Genomic DNA, 20,247 nt, shown 5'->3' with positions numbered 1-20,247 from the left:
TAATTATTTTCAAGTTCATGTACAGAAGCAGGCCTTTCTCTTTTGGATAGTATATACATTTTATAAATTTTTTGCATGCAAGAAATTAAATAGGAATGTATAGGTGATTTGAGTGCCTACACTATATATATGTATGGCCGCCAACACCTCTTTCTTAACACCATTGATCTCTAATTCTCCTTTTATTTCTTGCTTCTTTAGTATCACTCTGCTCTCTCCCTATAATATATTGCTAATGGAAGCCAAATTAGATGATCATACCCAAGATGGTACTGTTGACTTCCGCGGCCAGCCTGCGCTTTCATCGAATACTGGCAAATGGAAGGCTTGCGTTTTTCTTCTTGGAGATGACCCATAATAATAATTTCAAACCTGTTTATTAGGTTTTTATAAGAATCTGCTTTGTTTGATCATGAACTTAACTAATATTTTAAACTTTTTGAAGATTGCTTCAATCTTGAAGATTTTGTTCTATAGAAAAGAAGAGAAAGAATTATATGTGAACCTTTTTCCACATAGGCTAGGGTTTTTGTTTTTGATGATTCCCATGCATGCATGCATGCACGTTAGTTTAGGTCTATTTTCTGGTTCTTAGTTTAAACTGAAGTCTAAAAGTACATGTCAACTTATGAGTCTTTTTAGTGCTAATAGGTACTATTATTTTAAGGACTGTTACTGAGGAGAAAACAACATGAAAATATATATCAAAGTTCCCTTTCATAAGGATGGCCTTCTATGGAGTTGCTTCCAACTTAATCAATTACCTCACCACCCAACTTCATGAAGATACTGTTTCATCTGTGAGAAATGTGAATAACTCTGGTCAGGATCTGTGTGGATAACACCAATTCTTGGGGTTTATATAGCAGATTCTTACTTGGGTCGTTTCTGGACATTCGCTCTGTCATCTCTCATTTATGTCTTGGTAAGCTAAGATTTAACTATCACAAACTTGTGCCTCCCTCATTACAGGGCATGATTCTTCTCACTTTAGCCGTATCACTCAAGAGCTTGAGGCCAACGTGCACCAACGGCATATGCAACAAGGCTTCAACCTTACAAATTTCATTTTTTTACATGGCACTCTACACTATGGCAGTTGGAGCTGGTGGAACCAAACCCAATATCTCAACCTTTGGTGCAGACCAGTTTGACGACTTTAATCCCAATGAGAAACAGATTAAGGCCTCTTTTTTCATGAGGTGGATGTTCACCTCATTCTTGGGTGCTTTGGTAGCCACTTTAGGTTTAGTCTACATTCAAGAGAATTTTGGATGGGGTCTAGGCTACGGCATCCCAACAATTGGTCTTCTATTGTCCCTTGTAATTTTCTCTATAGGGACTCCAATTTATCGCCACAAAAATAGGGCAGCCAAGAGTCCTGCTAGAGACCTAATTCGTGTCCCAATTGTTGCCTTCAGGAACCGAAAACTGGAACTCCCTATTAACCCTTCATCAGATCTTTATGAGCACGAGCATCAACATTATATTATATTAGTGGTGGAAAAAGGCAATACACCAGCTTTGAGGTATACAATTATGTTCTTTTATTTTTGGAAGAATTAATCTAGCTATTTCTTTTTCTAAGGTTGGTAGGAAGGAGGGAACTATGTGTGTACTTTGCACTCCAATAATTAAGATAAATATAAAAAGAAAACATTTGAGCGACCACACAGTTTCGTAAAGATAATTGTGCACAATTATAAAGTGCATGTCAATGTGGTATAGGGGACCGATTTGATTGAGTTACAATTCAATAATTGATCATGGCTCATGGTATTTGGTAGTGGCGACATGGTGTGGTAATATACAGTAAAATTTGGAAACTAAAATGGCATTTGTTATCTTAGCACTAATTCTTTCACACCTCAATGTTTCTCCCATCCTGGCTCAAGTCATCCCTAAAATTTATAAAATAGAAAAATAATTTTAGATTTAAAAAATTTCAAAACTAATGAAATACTTGTTACCTTATCAAACATGGCTTAAGCGAGTGAACTTTATATTCAGGTTTTTGGACAAGGCTGCAATTAAAGAAAGAAGCAATATTGGTTCCTCAAGAACACCATTGACCGTTACCCAAGTGGAAGGATTCAAGCTTGTCTTTGGCATGGTCCTAATATGGCTTGTCACACTGATTCCTAGCACGATATGGGCACAAATCTACACTCTTTTTTTAAAACAAGGTATAACCTTAGACCGAAAGCTTGGTCCTAATTTTCAAATTCCTGCAGCTTCTCTTGGGAGCTTCGTGACACTCTCTATGCTTCTCTCCGTGCCAATATATGACCGATACTTGGTGCCATTCATGCGTCGAAAAACTGGCAACCCAAGAGGGATCACGTTGCTTCAAAGTCTAGGAATTGGATTTTCAATCCAAATTATGGCCATTGCAATTGCTTATGTAGTTGAAGTTAGAAGAATGCATGTCATAAAAGCAAAGCACGTAGTTGGTCCTAAAGACCTTGTCCCTATGAGTATATTGTGATTGTTGCCTCAATACGTTCTAATTGGGATAGCCGATGTGTTCAATGCAATCGGGTTGCTAGAATTTTTCTATGACCAATCCCCAGAAGACATGAGGAGTCTTGGAACAACGTTCTTCACTAGTGGAATCGGTGTTGGGAACTTCTTGAACAGCTTTTTGGTCACGATGGTTGATAAGATTACAAGGAGTACTGAGTGTGATGAGGCAAAGAGTTGGATAGGTGACAACCTAAACGATTGTCACTTGGATTACTATTATGGGTTTCTATTAGCTCTATCGATTATCAATTTAGGTGCGTTTTTTTGGGTATCAAGAAGATACATTTACAAGAAGGAGATGGGCGAAGATAGTCTTTATGTTCAAGGGGAAGCCAAAGTGTGAATGTGTAATATCATATTTTTTTCCTATTTTTCTTTATTTGAAAAATCAAATAAATTAGTATTTTAATTTTATTTGCTTCTATTTTTATTATATTTTAATAGTTGGGTGGAAATTACATTTTAATTAAATTAAAATAATAAAAATTAAAATAAAATATATTAATTTGTCATGCTAAAATATCATGGATCTAAATAAATAAATAAAAACATGTGTGTGGAAATGAAATTACTAAGCTCAAGTATTAGAAATGTTCTTTAATAAGAATGAATTATTTTTTGTGTATAAAATAATTAATTAAGAGTTAAATTGAATAATTAGGAGAGTGCTAAATTAAATGGTAAAAAGTATATACGGTTAGTGATTCTTTTTATAGTAATCACTTTGAGAGAGATATTAAAGGTCATAATTTATACCCTTATATGTACCAAATAATATAGCCGCTAACATACCCTTATAAGTTGTACATGTGGGCTAAAAATGTTCAATATTAAACATATTCACATGTGAAAATATCCAACTGAAATAAGACCTTATAAGTCAGATGAAGGTAATATAGACTCAAAAATAGTTAGTTACTATTTTGTTGATTAAGTTGAATACTTTTGGGAGTATAAATTTTACAATTTCTTTATAAGATCCTTTTTTGATATAGGAAAAATAAAACTACTACAAGGAAATAAAGTATAATTCATCACTATAAGTTTCTAATAATTTCTTTTATTTATTTTCTCTACAAGAGTGTGCAATTGCAAAAATTTTATAAAAATGAATATTAATTAAGGATGAAGAGTAAATTTTAAAAATTTTCTCTTAAATAACTTGATCCCTTTCTTTCTTTATATAATAATAATAATAAAATAATAATAATAATAATAATAATAATAATAATAATAATAAATAATAATAATAATAATAACAACAATAACGACTTAGTACCGAGGACTGAAACCAAACTCAAATTTTCTATAAGGATTTGGATCATGCCTATAGAAATGATTGATAGATCTGGTAAATCTCCAGCTGTGTAAGTGTAAAATTAATTAATTGTTATTATTAACGAAATATAAAGTCAGTGAGGTCATTATAAGTTGGGAACCATCTATCTATACTACTACTTGACTCAGTCAGATAATATTCTAATTAATCCATCATCAATGTAGAGAAAGATAAATAAAAAAGAAAGCGGTGAAAGAGATATTTAATCAATTTCCAAATTAGTCCGTTTATATGTAAAGGCGTAAAGGGCAAGAGTAATTATATCTTTTTACGACTTTCTTTTCTCTCCCCAACCCTATCCAGCGGATCATTGTCGATATACTTTGACAATTCAAACAATATTAATGTGAACCCAATCAAAAGTAGAGATCCTTTGCATCTTAATTTAGCAGACGATTAGGTAAAAATAAAATCAACATCTCAAGGTTAATTAAATCCATTTTTATATTGAAGGCTAACAATGTACTAATATAATACCAATTATATTTAAACCAAGTTTCTAGCCTCGTGGCACAAATATTGTGTAGGAAATGTTACCAGAAAAACAGCGACTGTAGTTATGTCAAAGCAATCGACAATCGAATCTTCTTAATTAGTAAATGGTATTAGTTAAGCTTTAGTGATGGGGTTATAATAAAGGCTTGATTATCTTAATCAATAGCAGGGTCAGGCTATATATATAGGAGATTCGTTACACTTCGTCAAACTTAAAATATTCCAAAATGAATAACACCACTTTCAATTTCTAATGATAAAAAGACAGGAAGCAATCGCCTAACGAAATGGTCAAGAGTGACCAATAATTCTAAACCTAATTAAATCTCCTCCTAATTTTCCAAAGGACAATCTGTTCGCGGCCAGCATGCAATTTTCTTTAATTTGGAAGAGGCACAGTAGGTCATGCATGCGCATGGAAGTCTTCTATTTCCAATTCCGTAATATAAAAGGGTACAAGGGAGTAAAATGCAACAAAGTCATTCCCTAATTAATCATCCAAAATTTATTGATTCTTATCATATTTCTCCTTAAAGTTTTAGTTGAAGTATACATTTTCTTTCATCTAATCCACTTCTATAAAGAGTACCCTCAACATAAACTTAAAAGCCATCTTTTTCAGCAAACAATTTGCCGGAAATAAAGAAATATGTGAAAATTAGAGTAGGTGAAAATAGAGAAGAGAGAAATATAATAAATGAAAACAGTTGAGAAATAAAGTAAAAATAAGAGTATTTAGTTTAAGAAAAATAGAAAAAAAAATCAATTTTTAAGATAAGTAATTGATTGTGAAGAATTTTACCAGGCAAGAGTCGGATATTAAACCATCGAGATATGGTATTGTGCCTCTCTTTGGACCAATTATATATTTAAATATTATTTGTATGTGGAACTTAGGACTGTATCAGTTTCTCTCTTAATTCATTTTCAAAAACTTGGTATTTGCCAGCTAATCATGATGAATTAACTTCTATACTATAACACATGCTGTTTTTTTTTTAGTAGTACTAACACATGCTGCATGCTGTTGTTGTTATACCTATTTAATTTACGGGGATATAATAGCCTTCTAGCGGGTTAATGTAAATATTTAATAACTTTCTTTACCAACTCTAGTAGCTAGTTGAATTACATGTACAACCTAACTCTATTTAGATAATTTTTCTTAAATATTTATAAGAAAAGATAATACAAAAAATGAAATGATTTGAGTACACTCCTAAGGTAAAATGATTTGATCTCACTTGACTTTTATAGTTTTTTTTATTTATTTAACTTCTTCAAAAGTTAAGATGTATAAGTTGACTTTAGTTTGTATAAAAAAAGAAGTTCAAATGTATTTATCTTTTTATTTTATTTTATTTTTCTTATTAAATACTTATTGAGAATGGTCCTACTTCAAACAAGAAAATGAGTGGCAGAGAACAAAAACTCAATCTGCCTTTACTTCAACTACTCCAAGAATTTGAAGGGAGGAAGAGGGGGGGGAATTCCCTAGTTCGGTTCTTCCTAACAACTCAACCCTTCTTTAACTTTGACCGTCACCCATTACTTTCTCCACCATTCTCTAGTTTTAATAGTCTTTTTGAAACAGTGGGGGAACAATTTTAGTTTGCTTCGTAGTTTTTTTGTTTTCTCTATTGTTTATCTCCACTTCAGATAAAGCAGTTCTCTTTTTGTTTTTTTGTTTTTTTTGGTTTAAATTCGCTGGTTATGCTCCCATGATCCATTTATAATTGATGATTAGAATCTTGCTAGTCTAACAATGTATTTTTGTTGATCCATCCTAAGAGCTAGCTTGCTATAAATATTATTCTTCAGGTAAATTGATGGAGTAATAAATATCAGTATACATAAATATCTTAAAAAAATTTGAAGGAAAAATCTCTAAGGATTAATTAACACCAAAAAAAATTTATAGGGTGCCAATGGTTTAGTCATTTCATTTCTCTCCTCTAATAGAAATAACTTAAACTTTTAGTAAAAAATATATTGTAAGTCTATACTAACATTATGATTAATGTATCATAGTGTAGCAATGTAATGTATGTATATATTGTATATATCAATTTCCTACACCACTAGAAGAATCTATTAATATAATGCATCATTAGTATAAATTTAGAGTATTTATATATATTTACAAGTTTATTTTCATTAAACAAAATTTATTATTTTTGTGGTGAGTACCAATATGCCATTATGTTTTCAATAAATTATATTATTTTTCTTTATAATTACTAGTATTTCCCTACCATTAGGGTGTGGCTCTGCCATTCTTCATTATATTTAAAGTTGTTTTTACTTTTAAACATGTAATGTGTTCTTTGCATGCAACAAAAATTATGGAGTTTTTTTTCAATATTAAAAAAAGTTGTTGAAAAAAGTTTATATATAATTTGAAAGTTTTAATTATTAATTTTTTTGTTGTTGTCGTTTCTTTCTCCACAGTACACATTTTATCTTCCAAAGATTAATAATATAGTTTCCATTACTTCATATCTGTTTGCTATTTTTTTAATGAATAAAAGAGGGGATTTCTTGGAGTTTAATATTTGAATTATTTTAACATAATTATTTTAAAAGTTAATAAACTTATCATTATGAATTATTTTTAAATGAGTGTATAAAAATATAAATTTTTATATTGTGGTGCATAGTTTTCTTTCTCATACAACAACGAGATCCATTATATGGTCTAGCTAGGATTCATTTTAAATAAAAATATCGTTTCTTTGAATTTATATTGACCGCAGTACCACCGGCTAAATTGATCTCCGAACCCTTCAATTCCCAATCGGTTGCCTTTGCATGCAATATATATATATATATATATATATATATATATATATATAATGTGGTTGACAATGTAAAAGAGAAGAATAATTAAAGCCACTGCAAGAATAAACTAAGGATCACGCGAGCCTTATCAAACAATTTTTTGGTACATGTAAACCCTAATCGTCAAAAAGAGGGAGGTATCATTCTCACGTTTTTTTATTATTATTATTATTCAACTATTCCTTAATAAATTAAGATTGATTAAAGATGAATTCTTCTTTGATATCAATGCACAATATAATGGGTATACATCATTAAATCGATTTAGGTGTATATATAATTCAAATTTCCTTCACGATTTAGGTGTTTATTTTGGAATCTTTGGATTAAATTAATTAGCAGTCGAAGAAGTTTAGCATTTTTGTCTGTCGAGTTGTATCGATTGCATGAAAATATCACACATCAAATTGTGGGTAACATCTCATACAATTATAATATGGGACCCTGAAAAAAAAAAGTTTACTAACTACTTTGCCAACACTTTGACAAATCATGGCTAGCCGGCAGCGCAAGTCATTGGTTCAAAGAAAAACGAAGCAGGTTTATGAATTGATTAATAAAAAATTACAAGCCAAAAGTAAACACACTCCATGCATTGACAACTTCTTTGCTAGTTCTGCCTGTTAGGTTAGGTATAACGGAAGAGAGACAAAGCACCTTGAGATTTAATCTCACATTGACAAATTAACCTTGCGAGTGGACTAGTTGCATGGCCATATAAATATGTGACATATGCACGCACTTAGCAAACACATATTCTCATCATAGAGTTAATTACTTAACTTGGAGGGTTTTAGAGAGAAATGGCTTCGTCTTGTTCTAGCTTTATGATCACTTTGGCCGTTTTGGTCCTTTTGTTGGGGACTAGTAGTGCCAATGCCAATCCAACACTTCACACAAACTTCTACTACAGTTCTTGCCCAAAACTCTTTGACACTGTGAAACGCACAGTGGAATCGGCCATATCAAAGGAGACCCGCATGGGTGCTTCTCTCCTACGTTTGTTCTTCCACGATTGCTTTGTCAATGTAATTTTTTCTAACATTTCTTTATTAAATATTCTTCATGCAATTCTGTTTAGTACTAGAAGTTAACATGTTAAATTTTGCCTTCTTGTTTGTTTCCTAAACATTTTTTTCACCTTCGTTATATTTTCTTAAACGCACATTTTTTAGCTGGCTTTTGTTATTACATTTTATACAACTCTTATAGCAAATTACTAAAGTAACGCCATTTATATTTGTCATAATTCATATCAATGGTTATGCATAATCAGTGTAATTTTTACTTTGTTAAATTGAATTGAATTGAATAAATAAATGTTGCAGGGGTGTGATGGGTCAATTCTACTTGATGACACATCAAGCTTCACCGGAGAGAAAAACGCAGGACCTAACAGGAACTCTGCCCGTGGTTTTGAAGTGATCGATCAAATTAAGTCAGCTGTGGAAAAAGTGTGTCCGGGTGTGGTCTCTTGCGCTGACATCCTTGCCATCGCTGCAAGAGACTCCGTTGAGATCGTAAGCAATTATTTCAATGCCATCATATATTGTTTAATGCTTTAATCTTGCATATATGTATGTTATAAAAATAAAAAAAAAGTATCTGCATGGCAATTATTTGTTGAATAAGGAGTGAAAAGCAAAAAAAGTATGTTAAAAAAAGTTTAAAATATCCTGAATAAATATTTTTATATAGCATAAAGTTTCCTTTTTGAAAAAGACATCCACTAACCTTGACAAAAATGTGTCCATAAAATTTCATTTTTCTATTTGTTTCTCTTTCACTTGGAGAAAACAATTTTTGTCATTTTCATTCTTTGCCCTTTTCTTTTTCTTCCATTTTCTCACCAATCTAAACAAAGGAAAAACTTAGCTTGCACGTTTCCTATGTATTACATGATTCAATCTCCATCACTTCTCCATTCTCCATTCTGCACACACATCACAAACATATGCCAGCATACGTGAACTGAAAAATTTGTTGAATTTGATCAGCTTGGAGGCCCAACTTGGGATGTGAAACTTGGAAGAAGAGACTCCAGGACGGCAAGCCAATCTGCTGCCAACAATGACATCCCAAGACCCACTTCAAACCTCAACCAACTTATTTCCAGATTTAATGCTCTCGGACTTTCCACCAAAGACTTGGTCGCACTATCTGGTATTATAAAAGAGTCTAACAATATATTCTCTAACACGTTTATTTTAACACACTATGAAGGTTATAAGGAATTATCAAACCAACGAAACTTGTTCAATTAGAAGTGGATTAAAAAGAGTAATTTAAAATTTGTGTTATAACATTTCTCAAAATTAAAATGTGTTACTCTTGGAACTTAATAACTTGTTACTTAAGCAACAATCATTTTACTCAATTTCATTTCATTGCATTGCAAATTCTAGGGGGTCACACAATTGGACAAGCAAGGTGCACAACCTTTAGAGCCCGAATCTACAACGAGACCAACATAGATAGCTCTTTTGCTCGCATGAGACAATCTAGGTGTCCCCGAACCTCAGGGTCAGGGGACAACAACCTAGCACCCATTGACTTCGCCACTCCCAGGTTCTTTGACAACCACTACTTCAAGAACCTCATTCAGAAGAAGGGCCTCATCCATTCCGACCAACAACTCTTCAATGGTGGTTCCACTGACTCCATAGTGCGTACCTACAGCACCAACCCGGCCTCCTTTTTCGCCGATTTCTCCGCCGCCATGATCCGGATGGGAGACATTAGTCCCCTCACCGGCTCCCGCGGAGAAATAAGAGAGAACTGCCGGAGGGTCAACTAATTGAATTGTTAAGACACCTACACATAATTGGATATCAATGCATGTGTGTATAATAAGTTGTTAAACGAGAGTTTTGATTTCATTTCTATGTTGTCACTTTGTGTGCTACCAGTTAAGTGTACGTGCATTGTTCTATTTCGTTAATTTAATTTGCTTCTATGTGCTGATGTTGAAGTTGAGGGCCTTTGATGTACAAGTTCCCTTGTGACTTTCCTTTTACAATTATAATTAATATTTATTATTCCACTCCTATTTTTATTTTTTGCTTTTTATGTCAATCTTCCAGCTTACTTATTAGTTATTACCAAACTTTTATTCTGACGTACGCAAATAATTCATGTGAATCTCCAATATAACATATCTCGTTTAATTTTTTTTGTAGCTTTTTCAATGACTTTTTTCATCTACAATGACAAATAATCATATATGAACTGAGATCACGGCGTCTCAAACTTTTTTTAGGGTCTAATTACCAGCTAATTAAATTTGTTAGTTAAGGATAGTCCTCACTCCTTCCAGTCAAATGTACAGGTTAAATATAATGCATGCATAATTAGGTGATTGTATGAGCCACGAAATTTTTAAATAGATGAAGTAACTGTTGACTCTACTATTACTTATGCAGTTATACGGTTGTAGAGGATAAGGATTGATTTCGTCAAAAACACGAGCACGCGCGTCGATATCAACCGATGGGATATTACTCAACTACTATATAAAAGTAAAGATAACTGCTCCTAATACTTGCCCTAAAATTGAGGACGTTGAATTAATGTATTGCTCTGGAAATAAATACCATGAAAAAAGAATCTAAGGAGTAATGACAATGAGCCGGGTCACCTAACCATATAGAATTTTCCCTACCCTTAATTCAAACCATATCTATAAGAACCAATCAAGCACCCTACACGTGTTCTAAACATTTTTGTCTTAATTTTTGTTATGTCATAACTTTTTTCCTATTTGAGCTAATCCATTTTTTTTGTGTGTTTTTTGTTTTTGTCGCCTTGCCTCCTTGTCAAAAGCTTATCAAGAGTTCGTTAATTATTTACGTGTTTGTTTCCATTATTTTTCTAGTTTTAATTGGTGCTAAGCATACAATTTGGTGCCTTGTTAAAACATTGAACTTTAAATTATTTTTCACAACTAAGAAATATACTCCGATCATATGAGCAATAATGTTTTTTTACACGATCGAATAACGAGCTTGATATTTATTGGATCTGCATCTCTCTAATTGTTTCCTGTAACTATTTTGGAATATACAATTACATTTCAGAATAATCTTTCCATAAAAATTTACCTTCTGAAAAGACTGTTCTGCAATGTGATTTTACATTTCAGAATAAATGTTCCAGAAGTTTAAAAAGGTGCAGGGAGAAATATTGGAGGTGTAGCAAGCAATTTTCTTTGTTTTCGGTTAATGTTAGTGAGGGACCATTTGGAATCCAAGAACCTAAGACACGGACAGGCGCATTCTGACCATTGGATAATGCATGTCCGGGGAGAATATGATTAAACATATTTGAGTTGGCCTAAGTTCAATGATACCCATAATTTGGTTCTGTTTGGGCTTTCTTCGGCCCAAATTCTTGGTTTTTGTCGTTGAGTTTATGACTGTGTTATGATTAATGCCTGTCTTCAATCTGACCAGTAGTTTATGCTTATTGCAATATATCATATTGATAGTCTGAGGTTTGAGACATGACAAATCCTTCAAAACCAAATCAAATACGTTATGATTAATGATGAAACAAAATTTATTGTGATTTTGTTGTTGAGCGAAACAAGATTAATTAGATTAATCCTATCATGATGTTGTTATCTCCGTCTTTAGCTTTTGAGGGAAATTAGATGCTCTCTCCTGATGCCTTTCTATGATAATTGTTAGATTCTTGTTGTCTTTCGGAACAAAACAACTTTAGGGGGAGGTAATAATATCCTAATTTAAGAAAATCTTTCTGAGAGTCGTTAAATTCATGGGTAAAATGTCTTATAAGTTTCTTATTTTTTGTCAAAATTGATTTTGATTTAAAAAACATTTTTTATTCTCGTATTTTTTTTTATAATTAACAAAGTTATTTTCTCTTTATGGAACTTAAGATACTAGGCTGAGAAACAAAGTTTATCAATTATAAAATATATGAAGACAAATATCATTTTTAAAGTATGAGAATTAAAGTCAATTTTAGACGGAAAACGAGAGATTTAAGATACATTTTTTTATAAATTTATTCATTTATTGAGCGAATGGAACATCTTTAGAATGTTCATCTTTGGGCTTTTGTGGTTAGATCCAGTTCTTATTTGACCAAAAAAGCATTGTAAGTCAGTAAATAGTAACAGTTAGATACAGATGCAATGATGTAAATTAAAAACAACACAAATAAAATAACGCAAGCACTGAGTGATTGAGATACGTGAAAATTTTAAAACGAACAAAATAACATCTTGAGTAACTCTCTCTCTCTCTTACTCTCGAAGTAATTTTATTTCTTTTCTCTCTCTCATACACCAATCATTATAAGAGGAAAAGGATGGGATTTGGCAAAAATGGAGGGATTAGATTGGAATAGGCCTATCAATGACAAAGGCATCAGTTTAGGATAATGATAGTCCAATAAAAGAATTCTTTTTATGAAAAAAAACGAATTAATTAAGATAAAGAGTCCAATTATTACCTCTTATATATTAAAAAGCGTGGTGTGCATGAATTTTTAAAGGAAAGTATAAGTTAGCTTGAATAAAAAATTTCAAGCTTTATGTACCCAAAACAGAATATCTCATGTTCAAAATTCCAAATTTACTCACCAATTGTGTCATGTTGTGTTTTGCTGTAGTTATTTTTTAACTTCCCGTATCACCAAAAATAAAATAAAATAAAACTGTACTCATCTCTATTTATTATTGTGATATGGTAGTTATGATTCCAATTAGACATTTAGGCGCATGTATAGCTTGGCCACTTGAATATCTAGATTTGCTATAATTAACTAACTAGAAGATTTAACTTCACTCAAGTATATTATAGTAAAAAAAAAAGGCTTCTAATTTCAAGCATATACATTCTCAACCTAAATCATGAGATTTTCCAACGAGATAGGAAATTATTGTGTCCAACACATTTAAACCCCATACAATCACCAACCAAACAACTACATTTTCAAAGATTTTCCACACTATGTAAACCATGTAGAAAATCAATTCCTAATGATGTTAATTACCTCCACAAACTAGATTGCTCCATGGCTCACAATTGCATTCTTTATGTTCCCAAAGGAATAACAGCCTCTAAATCCGTTTGAAGCTGTGTTTGAGAAAAGAGCAAACATTTGTAGAGCGTGAGAAAGAGATGCTTCCTTGATCTGTGTCCCTCATGGAATATGAGTATGCCGGATATACCGATGACCATGATGATGATGAGGATGAGGATGATGAGCGAGATGATGTTGGTGACACATGTCCCTTTCTTGCCACTATAAACTTTGGCATAAAACATGAAAATATATTGGACTTTGAGTTTCTTCTCTTGTTTTTCGACTTGGAATTGGAATAATATGAAGGTGGGGGTGTAAGGGGCGGTAGACAAGTCTCAGAAGAAGGGTGTTTTGGGGTGCCAGGTTGTGCCTCCCACATGAAAGGAACTGCAATTGATGTTTCTCCATAATAGAAGACCCTTGAAGAAGAGTTAGCCATGGAGGTTTCCTTGGACATTAGCCTTGAAAAGAACCTATCATCCTCTTTTATTCTGAAGGACTTCTCAATTGAGACATGATTGGCACCACCATCATTGAGCATTTTGGATTGAGAAGTATATGATTTTTTTTATCTCGACTATGATCTATGATATGCCTCATACAACAGGGTGTGTACTACACTCTTATATTTGCTATCTAGACCTTACCATTGTTTTATGACTTCCCCGTACTTAATTCTCTTAAAAGTTAAAACGTCTAAATATAATAAAGAGTGCATGTTCTTCTAAAATTACTGAAGAATTGGGTTACTTCATATGGGAATTAATTTAAGCATGGATTTTAATCAAGGAGGGCCCGGGCTGTTCGATCAATTTAATAATAGGGATTTATTGGAGGGCCTGCACCAATTTAGTTGTGGCGAGATTTAATGCATGATATAGATAGTTGGTCATTAAACTATGAAATTGAATGGGTTATTAGTGGTAGCTGCTCAATTATTTATGGAAGAATCTGGACCATTGACTAAAGTAGCCAAGGTAGTTCCTTTATAAATCATTGGTGCTCAGAAACGGTTGAGGGGAAAGGGAATTTGGTTACTGGGGAACACTGTAATAAATGAAAACATGTCGTGATCATGAATGAGAAAGGAGAAATTTGTAGATATATACTACATACTGTATAATTGCTTTCCTTTTTCTTTGATGCAGTATAATTGCTTTCCTAAAGAGTTTCATATCTACCTAATTGCCATATCGTATCCAAGAAATCTAATACTCATTGATTATTCGAGCACAATTTAAGTAACATCAACAGGGTTTGTGTGAAAGGTCTCAAAGTCCATTTTCAACTTGGGTACACATGAGAAGTTATATATGATCAAGGAATCGAATGACATGACAAAGTGATGAAGTTGGATCTATTGAAAGAGATTAATTTTTCTTAACATATCTAACTAGGGTTTGAATTTTTTAAGGGAAAGATGTCTATATTTTATGTTAGATCATGCCTTGCAAAAATGGTCTCTGAAGGAGGATATTTATGAGGGAAAAAAAAAGAATCCAATGACATCAAGGACACCAAAATTAATCAATGCACGCGACAAAAATTATATTATCTGATCGGTAACTTTTATCTCTTCTAATATAACCAAATAAATGAAAAAATAAACCCATCTAATTATCTGTTGCTAGTAAAATGTGTTAGGTATCGTTGATTAGAGGCCTTCATTTTGCACCATGACCTTCTCCTACCGAACTTTATTTTGTACCCAAGCTTGGATATATTGGATGCTGAAAATTCATCCTCATGAAATAGCAGGAAGAAATTAATGAATACGTTGACCTACTCGGGCATCACGGATAGAGACATATCAGACAGTACATAACAGTGTGAAGGGTATTACTATTATTTATTAGCCATGAAATGTCACATATGGGATGAGCTGTGTGATCAGAAAAGCCCTATGCTTTTTCATTGGAGAATTGCACCAACACGTGGATACCGTACGTTAACTGTATCTTTTAATTTGCTCTGTAATATAATTCTAATTTCTACACCAAATGAAAATTTGTTCATTGTATTCAACCATTTCACTAATTAGATATTCTGTGACGTGTAAGAAAAATAATTAAAAAATGGCCCTTTACTATAAAGAGAAATTACCATTATATATCACTTTGCGTTGAATCAACATGTACAGCATGACCATGCATGCACTGGTCCATAGTGCTGGAAAAAGAATTCGATGCAGGAATTCCCCTCTTCTACTGTGAGTCAGATACATTGAATGGTGAAATATTAACATATTAAACGACAACAAACATTAATTATGTATATATCTATTAGGATTTAAATGTGTTGTTCACTAAATCTGAAAGTTATGATTAATTGGCACTACTCCACTCAAGGTGCCATGTTGAGATGCGGAATATTTACGTTGGGACATCTTAATCATGTGCTTGTTATTATATATATATATATATATATTGCACTTTAAATAACAGAATTCACTTGTTACTGCCATTGATATGCTGTGGGGGCAGATTCGTTACGCTCCATAGGGGTGCTAAACAACTTCCTTCCGATATGAAAGTTGCTTTGATTTATTAATTCATTTAATTTATCACGAAGAATGGTCTGAATAAGCTGGGATTAGGTTTGGAGATCATATTGAATTGACAAAATTATATTCAATTCCACCTCCATCGATTGAGATCAAGAAAATTAATTTGGCCGGAACTTACTCTTAATTATCCTATTTTTTTAATTCAATTTATTTATATATATTTTTAAATAAATTATATATTGAGAAAATTCCAATTTAAATATGTAATTAAATAGATTTAAGAAAATCTTAAAAAGAAAACAAAAAAAATTAAAAGCTAAAAAAATATGTTTTTACAATTTTTATATTTGACTTTTATTGTAATATAAATAATTAATTATTATAATAATAATTAATTTGTATATTTGGCGATCATGAAAATTCTATGTGTGTAAGTAGGAGAAAGTATAAAAAAAAAAAAATTACATTTATGTGTGTGTAATTGATGTTGTATGCATTTTGGGTTTAATAGTATAGTTTTCTTAGTTTAGGTTGGTTTGGCCTTGGAGCATAAGGATCTAGAGTTGGAGTAATTTAGAACCAAGAGAAGGACAATTGGGAGCTCAGATTGAGCAAAGGAAATATTACAAGCTTGGAAACTTGAAGAAAATGACAACCAGAGGTTGCCATACCCTAGGCGTGGCAAGCATCAAGAAAAGGATTTACCTTCATTTTTTGGATTCAAACTTGAGTTATTTTTAAAAGGCGACATGTGTAACTTACTTTTTGTTTTTGAAGACACGAGTAGTTAGTATTTTTCCCCTTTTGTTTTCTTTGTTTCTTCCCTCTTGCGTAAACAAAAGAAAGAAAAGACACGAATAGTTTATTAGTGTACACAATGCTCGAATAACATTATTCATTTATTAAGTTTTGTTCTTTTTCTTTTTGCTTGAGGCAGCGTTGTATCATTGCAAACCCACCCAGCCTCTCCAGACAGCGGCACGCAATAATACGTCGTCGTTTCCATGCACGAAAAATCAAAAAAAGAATGTTTTTGCCTTTTTTTTTCCTAACCGCTAATCACGCTCAAAATCACCCACACCACAATCTCAGCCTCAGCAAAATCCTCTGACGTGGCGCATCCTCATTGGTCACACTTCACAACACGTAACCACAACAAAAAAAACCAAAACCTTTGCATTTTCTTCCTGACCAACCACACCATAGTCCACACCGTAACTCCACGTTACCATCCCCACCCTATCATCCACCCCCTCAGAAGCGCTTTCCGCCACCGCTCCTCCTTTTTTTCTTTTTTTTCTCTCTTTTCCGCTTTCCCCTTTCGCTTGTAGTGTGGCCCCGCGACACCATCATCACGCACCCTTCCTTCCTTGACCTCGGTATTGCAATAAATCACACAAATGGGTGCTTCAAAAAAGTCAAAGCTCGAACCTTTATGTTGCTTTAGCTCTCAATGCTTCTCTGAAACCCGCGTTCCCATTGCTCTTTGCGCCAATGGCCGAGTCGTCTCCGCCGGCAACGCCGGAACTGAAACCCGAGCTCGGTATCGGATCCGGGTCGGGTCGGAAACCGGGAATAAGGAGAGTGGGTTTGAGAGCTGAAATTGATACTTCGCCGCCTTTTGGGTCTGTCAAGGAAGCGGTGACCCGTTTCGAAACAACCGGACCTTGGATTCCCTTTTACAATTTTGGAGAGGCTTATGTAAATTTTCATCTCTCTGTGTTTGTTTCTACTTTATTTTAAGTTATGAATGTGTTATGTGTTTTTATTGTTTTTGTTTTGTGTTTGAGTGTTCCTAGTGTTATGTATTATTTGCTTTTTACTTGATAATTAGTTAGATACAAACGTTGAATGAAAGTAATTGAGCAATACGGCAATTCTGAGAAGGAATTGTTTTAGGTTGAGATGCATGGGAGCTGCAAAAATGTTTATTTTTTCTGAGCCTCTCATACTCACCATGCATTCTGTTTAAATAAAATATAGTTCTTGATTTGTGGAATTATGCCCCTGTGGTGATTTACTCTCTGATGTTGAAGATTGCTGTTATAACAGAACAGTGCTGAAGACTTTGACATAAAGAGAGTGGAGGAGGAAGCAGCGAAGTTGGAAAAGGATTTGATAGTGAAAGAACTCGAAACTCTTGACGTGCTTGAGGAACTGGGAGCTACCAAAGCAATTTTGGAGGAATTAAAGAAGCAGCTACAATCAGAAGCATTGAATTGTTTTGCAACTCCGGGTGGGAATTCATGTGAACAGATTGGAGTTCCTGTTAAAAATTGTGTGAATGATATTAACAATGAGGAGCAGGCATTACAATGTAGGAGCCCGTGGGCTACTTTATCACCTGATCTGTTCATGATGGAGTTAAGACAAGCTAAAATGAGCCTTGGTAAAACTATAAGTGATCTCAGGGCGATACAGTCTTCTGTTGAAGCTTTGAATAAGAAGATGAAGAAGGATAGGCTTTTTGTTGAGAGGACCCGTGAGAAGCTAGCATCAAAGTTTGCTGCTGTATCTGCTCAAGAAGTGGCCAGAAAAGAAGCAAGGTTAACTCCACCTGAAGCTACTGTAGGAACAAGTTGCACTTGTCATCATCTCCTAAATGTTGGGAGGAGTTTCAAATTTGATACTGGACAGTCAAATGGAATGAGTGAAACAAGAATATCTGAAGTTTCAAGGCCCTTGCCTGAGTTTGGAGAGAATGGATTTAGTATTAAGACTGCTGAGATGAGGTGGTTTGCGGCTAAAAAGATGGAAGAAGCCGCAATAGCAGCAGAAGCTGTTGCTCTTGCTGAGATTGAGGCTCTATGCAGCCCTGAGATATCATCAGAATTTGCTCCTCCAGAATGTCAGAAAATGCCATTTGCCATAGGGGAGTGCTCTCCTCTGCACCCCATAGTTCAAATTCCTCAAGAGTCAACCTTGAAGAAGGTGATAGATTCCAAGTTCCAAGTTGACAAAATAGGTTCTTCTAAATTGACTATTTTGAAAAAATTAGAGGAAGCAACAGAAGAAGTTATACGCAGCAAACAAGTCTTGACTGAGGCATTAAACAGTGTTGAAAGTGCAAACAGAAAGCAACATGCTGCTGAAGAGGCACTTCGGAGATGGATTCCTCAGGATGATCTAATAGGTCAGCCAGTGGATAACTATGTTAAGCCCAAGAAGTTCGATCAATCTGGAAATTGTCATGATTGTCCTCTACCGGATGTAACCAGGTCGATTACAATGAACAACGATCCGAAGCCGATCTTAATGTCTTCAGTTTCAATGAGAGATGTACTTAGCAAAAAGCAAGTTCCTGAAGAATATACTACAACTAAGGAGATGGAAGAGCACTCTGAAAGAAAGGTAGCATTGAGTCAAATGCTTCGAGCATTGAGGCAGGATCAAACTCTGCCTACAATACCAGAGAAAGATGGGAGCAATCAAAGGCAGTTCATAGCACAGAGGAAAAAAATTGGATTCATCCAAATATCACTTCCCTTGGGAAAGCGAAGCAAGAAAAAGGCATGAATTTAATCCTATTTCCTATGCATGGATCAATATCCACAATTCATGCATCAGTGTCTTGCCATTCTTTATTGATTCTAATGTTATGTCTTCTTTGTAAAGTCATACAGAATTTATGACTGATTTTGTAAAATACTCATATAGTGAGATAAGGCTATTGTTGTGGTTGTTTGGTTTTGTAAACTAAGTTTTTCCTGTGTGATTGCTCACTTTATGCAACTGGCCTATGCTTTAACGAGCTAGTAGATTTTACTGTTGTTGATTGTTAGGATTGATCCACTCTATCCCTCTCCCCAGTAAAGTACTATGTTCTTCAATGTTCTTTACAATTTCAATTTTTATACAGATTATTTGAAATTAAATTTGCATTATCATTCCAATGCAATTGAAAATGTAAGAAGCTTTGACATTCGCACAAACAGTCATATATTTCTGATCTCATTCCTTTTCTAAATTGATGATGATAGGCTATAAGATAGGACATTGAATGATTGATCTCATATTTATAGTTTTTATCAGTCAGAAAGATAAAAAAAAAAAAAAAGGACAACAAGAACAAGGAAATTATCTACATCTGAGGACTGAGTAATCATGAACTGTATCCTGAAAATTTTGAGCATTGTGAGCCTTCCAAATAAACAAACAGTCAACAACGAATAAACTCGTCATGATCTGCTGTGATGTTTTCCCCAAAGCCAAGAAGACGCATCCTCATCAATATTATTTGAGATGCATCCAGATGAAGCATATTCCAAATTCTCATGACTTTGGGACAGTCCCTAAGAACCATCAACAAAAAGAACATAGCAATTCAATTTGGTTCCATATCCGACAACCATCAACAAAATAATCTTTAATTATAAGGCAGTAGTATATTAGATATGAACACAATCCATTAACGGAGAGAAAGAAAAATTAGAAAAAAGATACCACGTGTTTGGACAGTTTGATAACACATCTGTGACGTGATTTC

At 33.5% G+C, this 20,247-nt stretch overlaps 3 protein-coding genes and 1 pseudogene across 3 annotated transcripts; 3 read left to right on the top strand and 1 right to left on the bottom strand.

Moving 5' to 3' along the window:
* Nucleotides 1-235: 235 nt before the first annotated feature.
* On the top strand, nt 236-2,869 carry LOC100781828 (protein NRT1/ PTR FAMILY 5.1-like; annotated as a pseudogene).
* A 5,046-nt stretch (nt 2,870-7,915) lies between these two features.
* LOC100791414 (peroxidase P7) lies at nt 7,916-10,244 on the top strand. The gene is made up of 4 exons (XM_003519359.4): nt 7,916-8,229; nt 8,530-8,721; nt 9,199-9,364; nt 9,607-10,244. Exons 1-4 carry the CDS (start codon nt 8,005-8,007, stop codon nt 9,996-9,998), a joined length of 975 nt encoding a protein of 324 aa, XP_003519407.1. The 5' UTR covers nt 7,916-8,004; the 3' UTR covers nt 9,999-10,244.
* Nucleotides 10,245-13,030: 2,786 nt separating this feature from the next.
* Nucleotides 13,031-13,856, bottom strand: LOC100527370 (uncharacterized). The gene has a single exon (NM_001248183.2). It carries the CDS (start codon nt 13,794-13,796, stop codon nt 13,290-13,292), a length of 507 nt encoding a protein of 168 aa, NP_001235112.2. The 5' UTR covers nt 13,797-13,856; the 3' UTR covers nt 13,031-13,289.
* A 2,891-nt stretch (nt 13,857-16,747) lies between these two features.
* LOC100781281 (WEB family protein At2g40480) lies at nt 16,748-19,534 on the top strand. Its single transcript, XM_003518367.5, has 2 exons — nt 16,748-17,462; nt 17,814-19,534. The coding sequence occupies exons 1-2, from the start codon at nt 17,256-17,258 to the stop codon at nt 19,275-19,277; spliced, it is 1,671 nt and encodes a 556-aa protein (XP_003518415.1). The 5' UTR covers nt 16,748-17,255; the 3' UTR covers nt 19,278-19,534.
* Nucleotides 19,535-20,247: the final 713 nt, after the last annotated feature.

The sequence above is a fragment of the Glycine max genome, chromosome 2 (assembly GCF_000004515.6).
Source record: "Glycine max cultivar Williams 82 chromosome 2, Glycine_max_v4.0, whole genome shotgun sequence".
In the NCBI taxonomy this organism is placed as follows: domain Eukaryota; kingdom Viridiplantae; phylum Streptophyta; class Magnoliopsida; order Fabales; family Fabaceae; genus Glycine; species Glycine max.
The sequence above is the reverse complement of the archived record's forward strand: the minus strand, read 5'-3'. Positions and strand labels throughout refer to the sequence as shown.

Coding starts and splice junctions, on each gene's coding strand:
- LOC100791414 (XM_003519359.4), top strand. CDS start 8,005: ATGGCTTCGTCTTGTTCTAGCTTTATGATCACTTTGGCCGTTTTGGTC. Junction 8,722..9,198: donor CAAGAGACTCCGTTGAGATC/GTAAGCAATTAT, acceptor GAATTTGATCAG/CTTGGAGGCCCAACTTGGGA. Junction 9,365..9,606: donor AGACTTGGTCGCACTATCTG/GTATTATAAAAG, acceptor TGCAAATTCTAG/GGGGTCACACAATTGGACAA.
- LOC100527370 (NM_001248183.2), bottom strand. CDS start 13,796: ATGCTCAATGATGGTGGTGCCAATCATGTCTCAATTGAGAAGTCCTTC.
- LOC100781281 (XM_003518367.5), top strand. CDS start 17,256: ATGGCCGAGTCGTCTCCGCCGGCAACGCCGGAACTGAAACCCGAGCTC. Junction 17,463..17,813: donor ACAATTTTGGAGAGGCTTAT/GTAAATTTTCAT, acceptor CTGTTATAACAG/AACAGTGCTGAAGACTTTGA.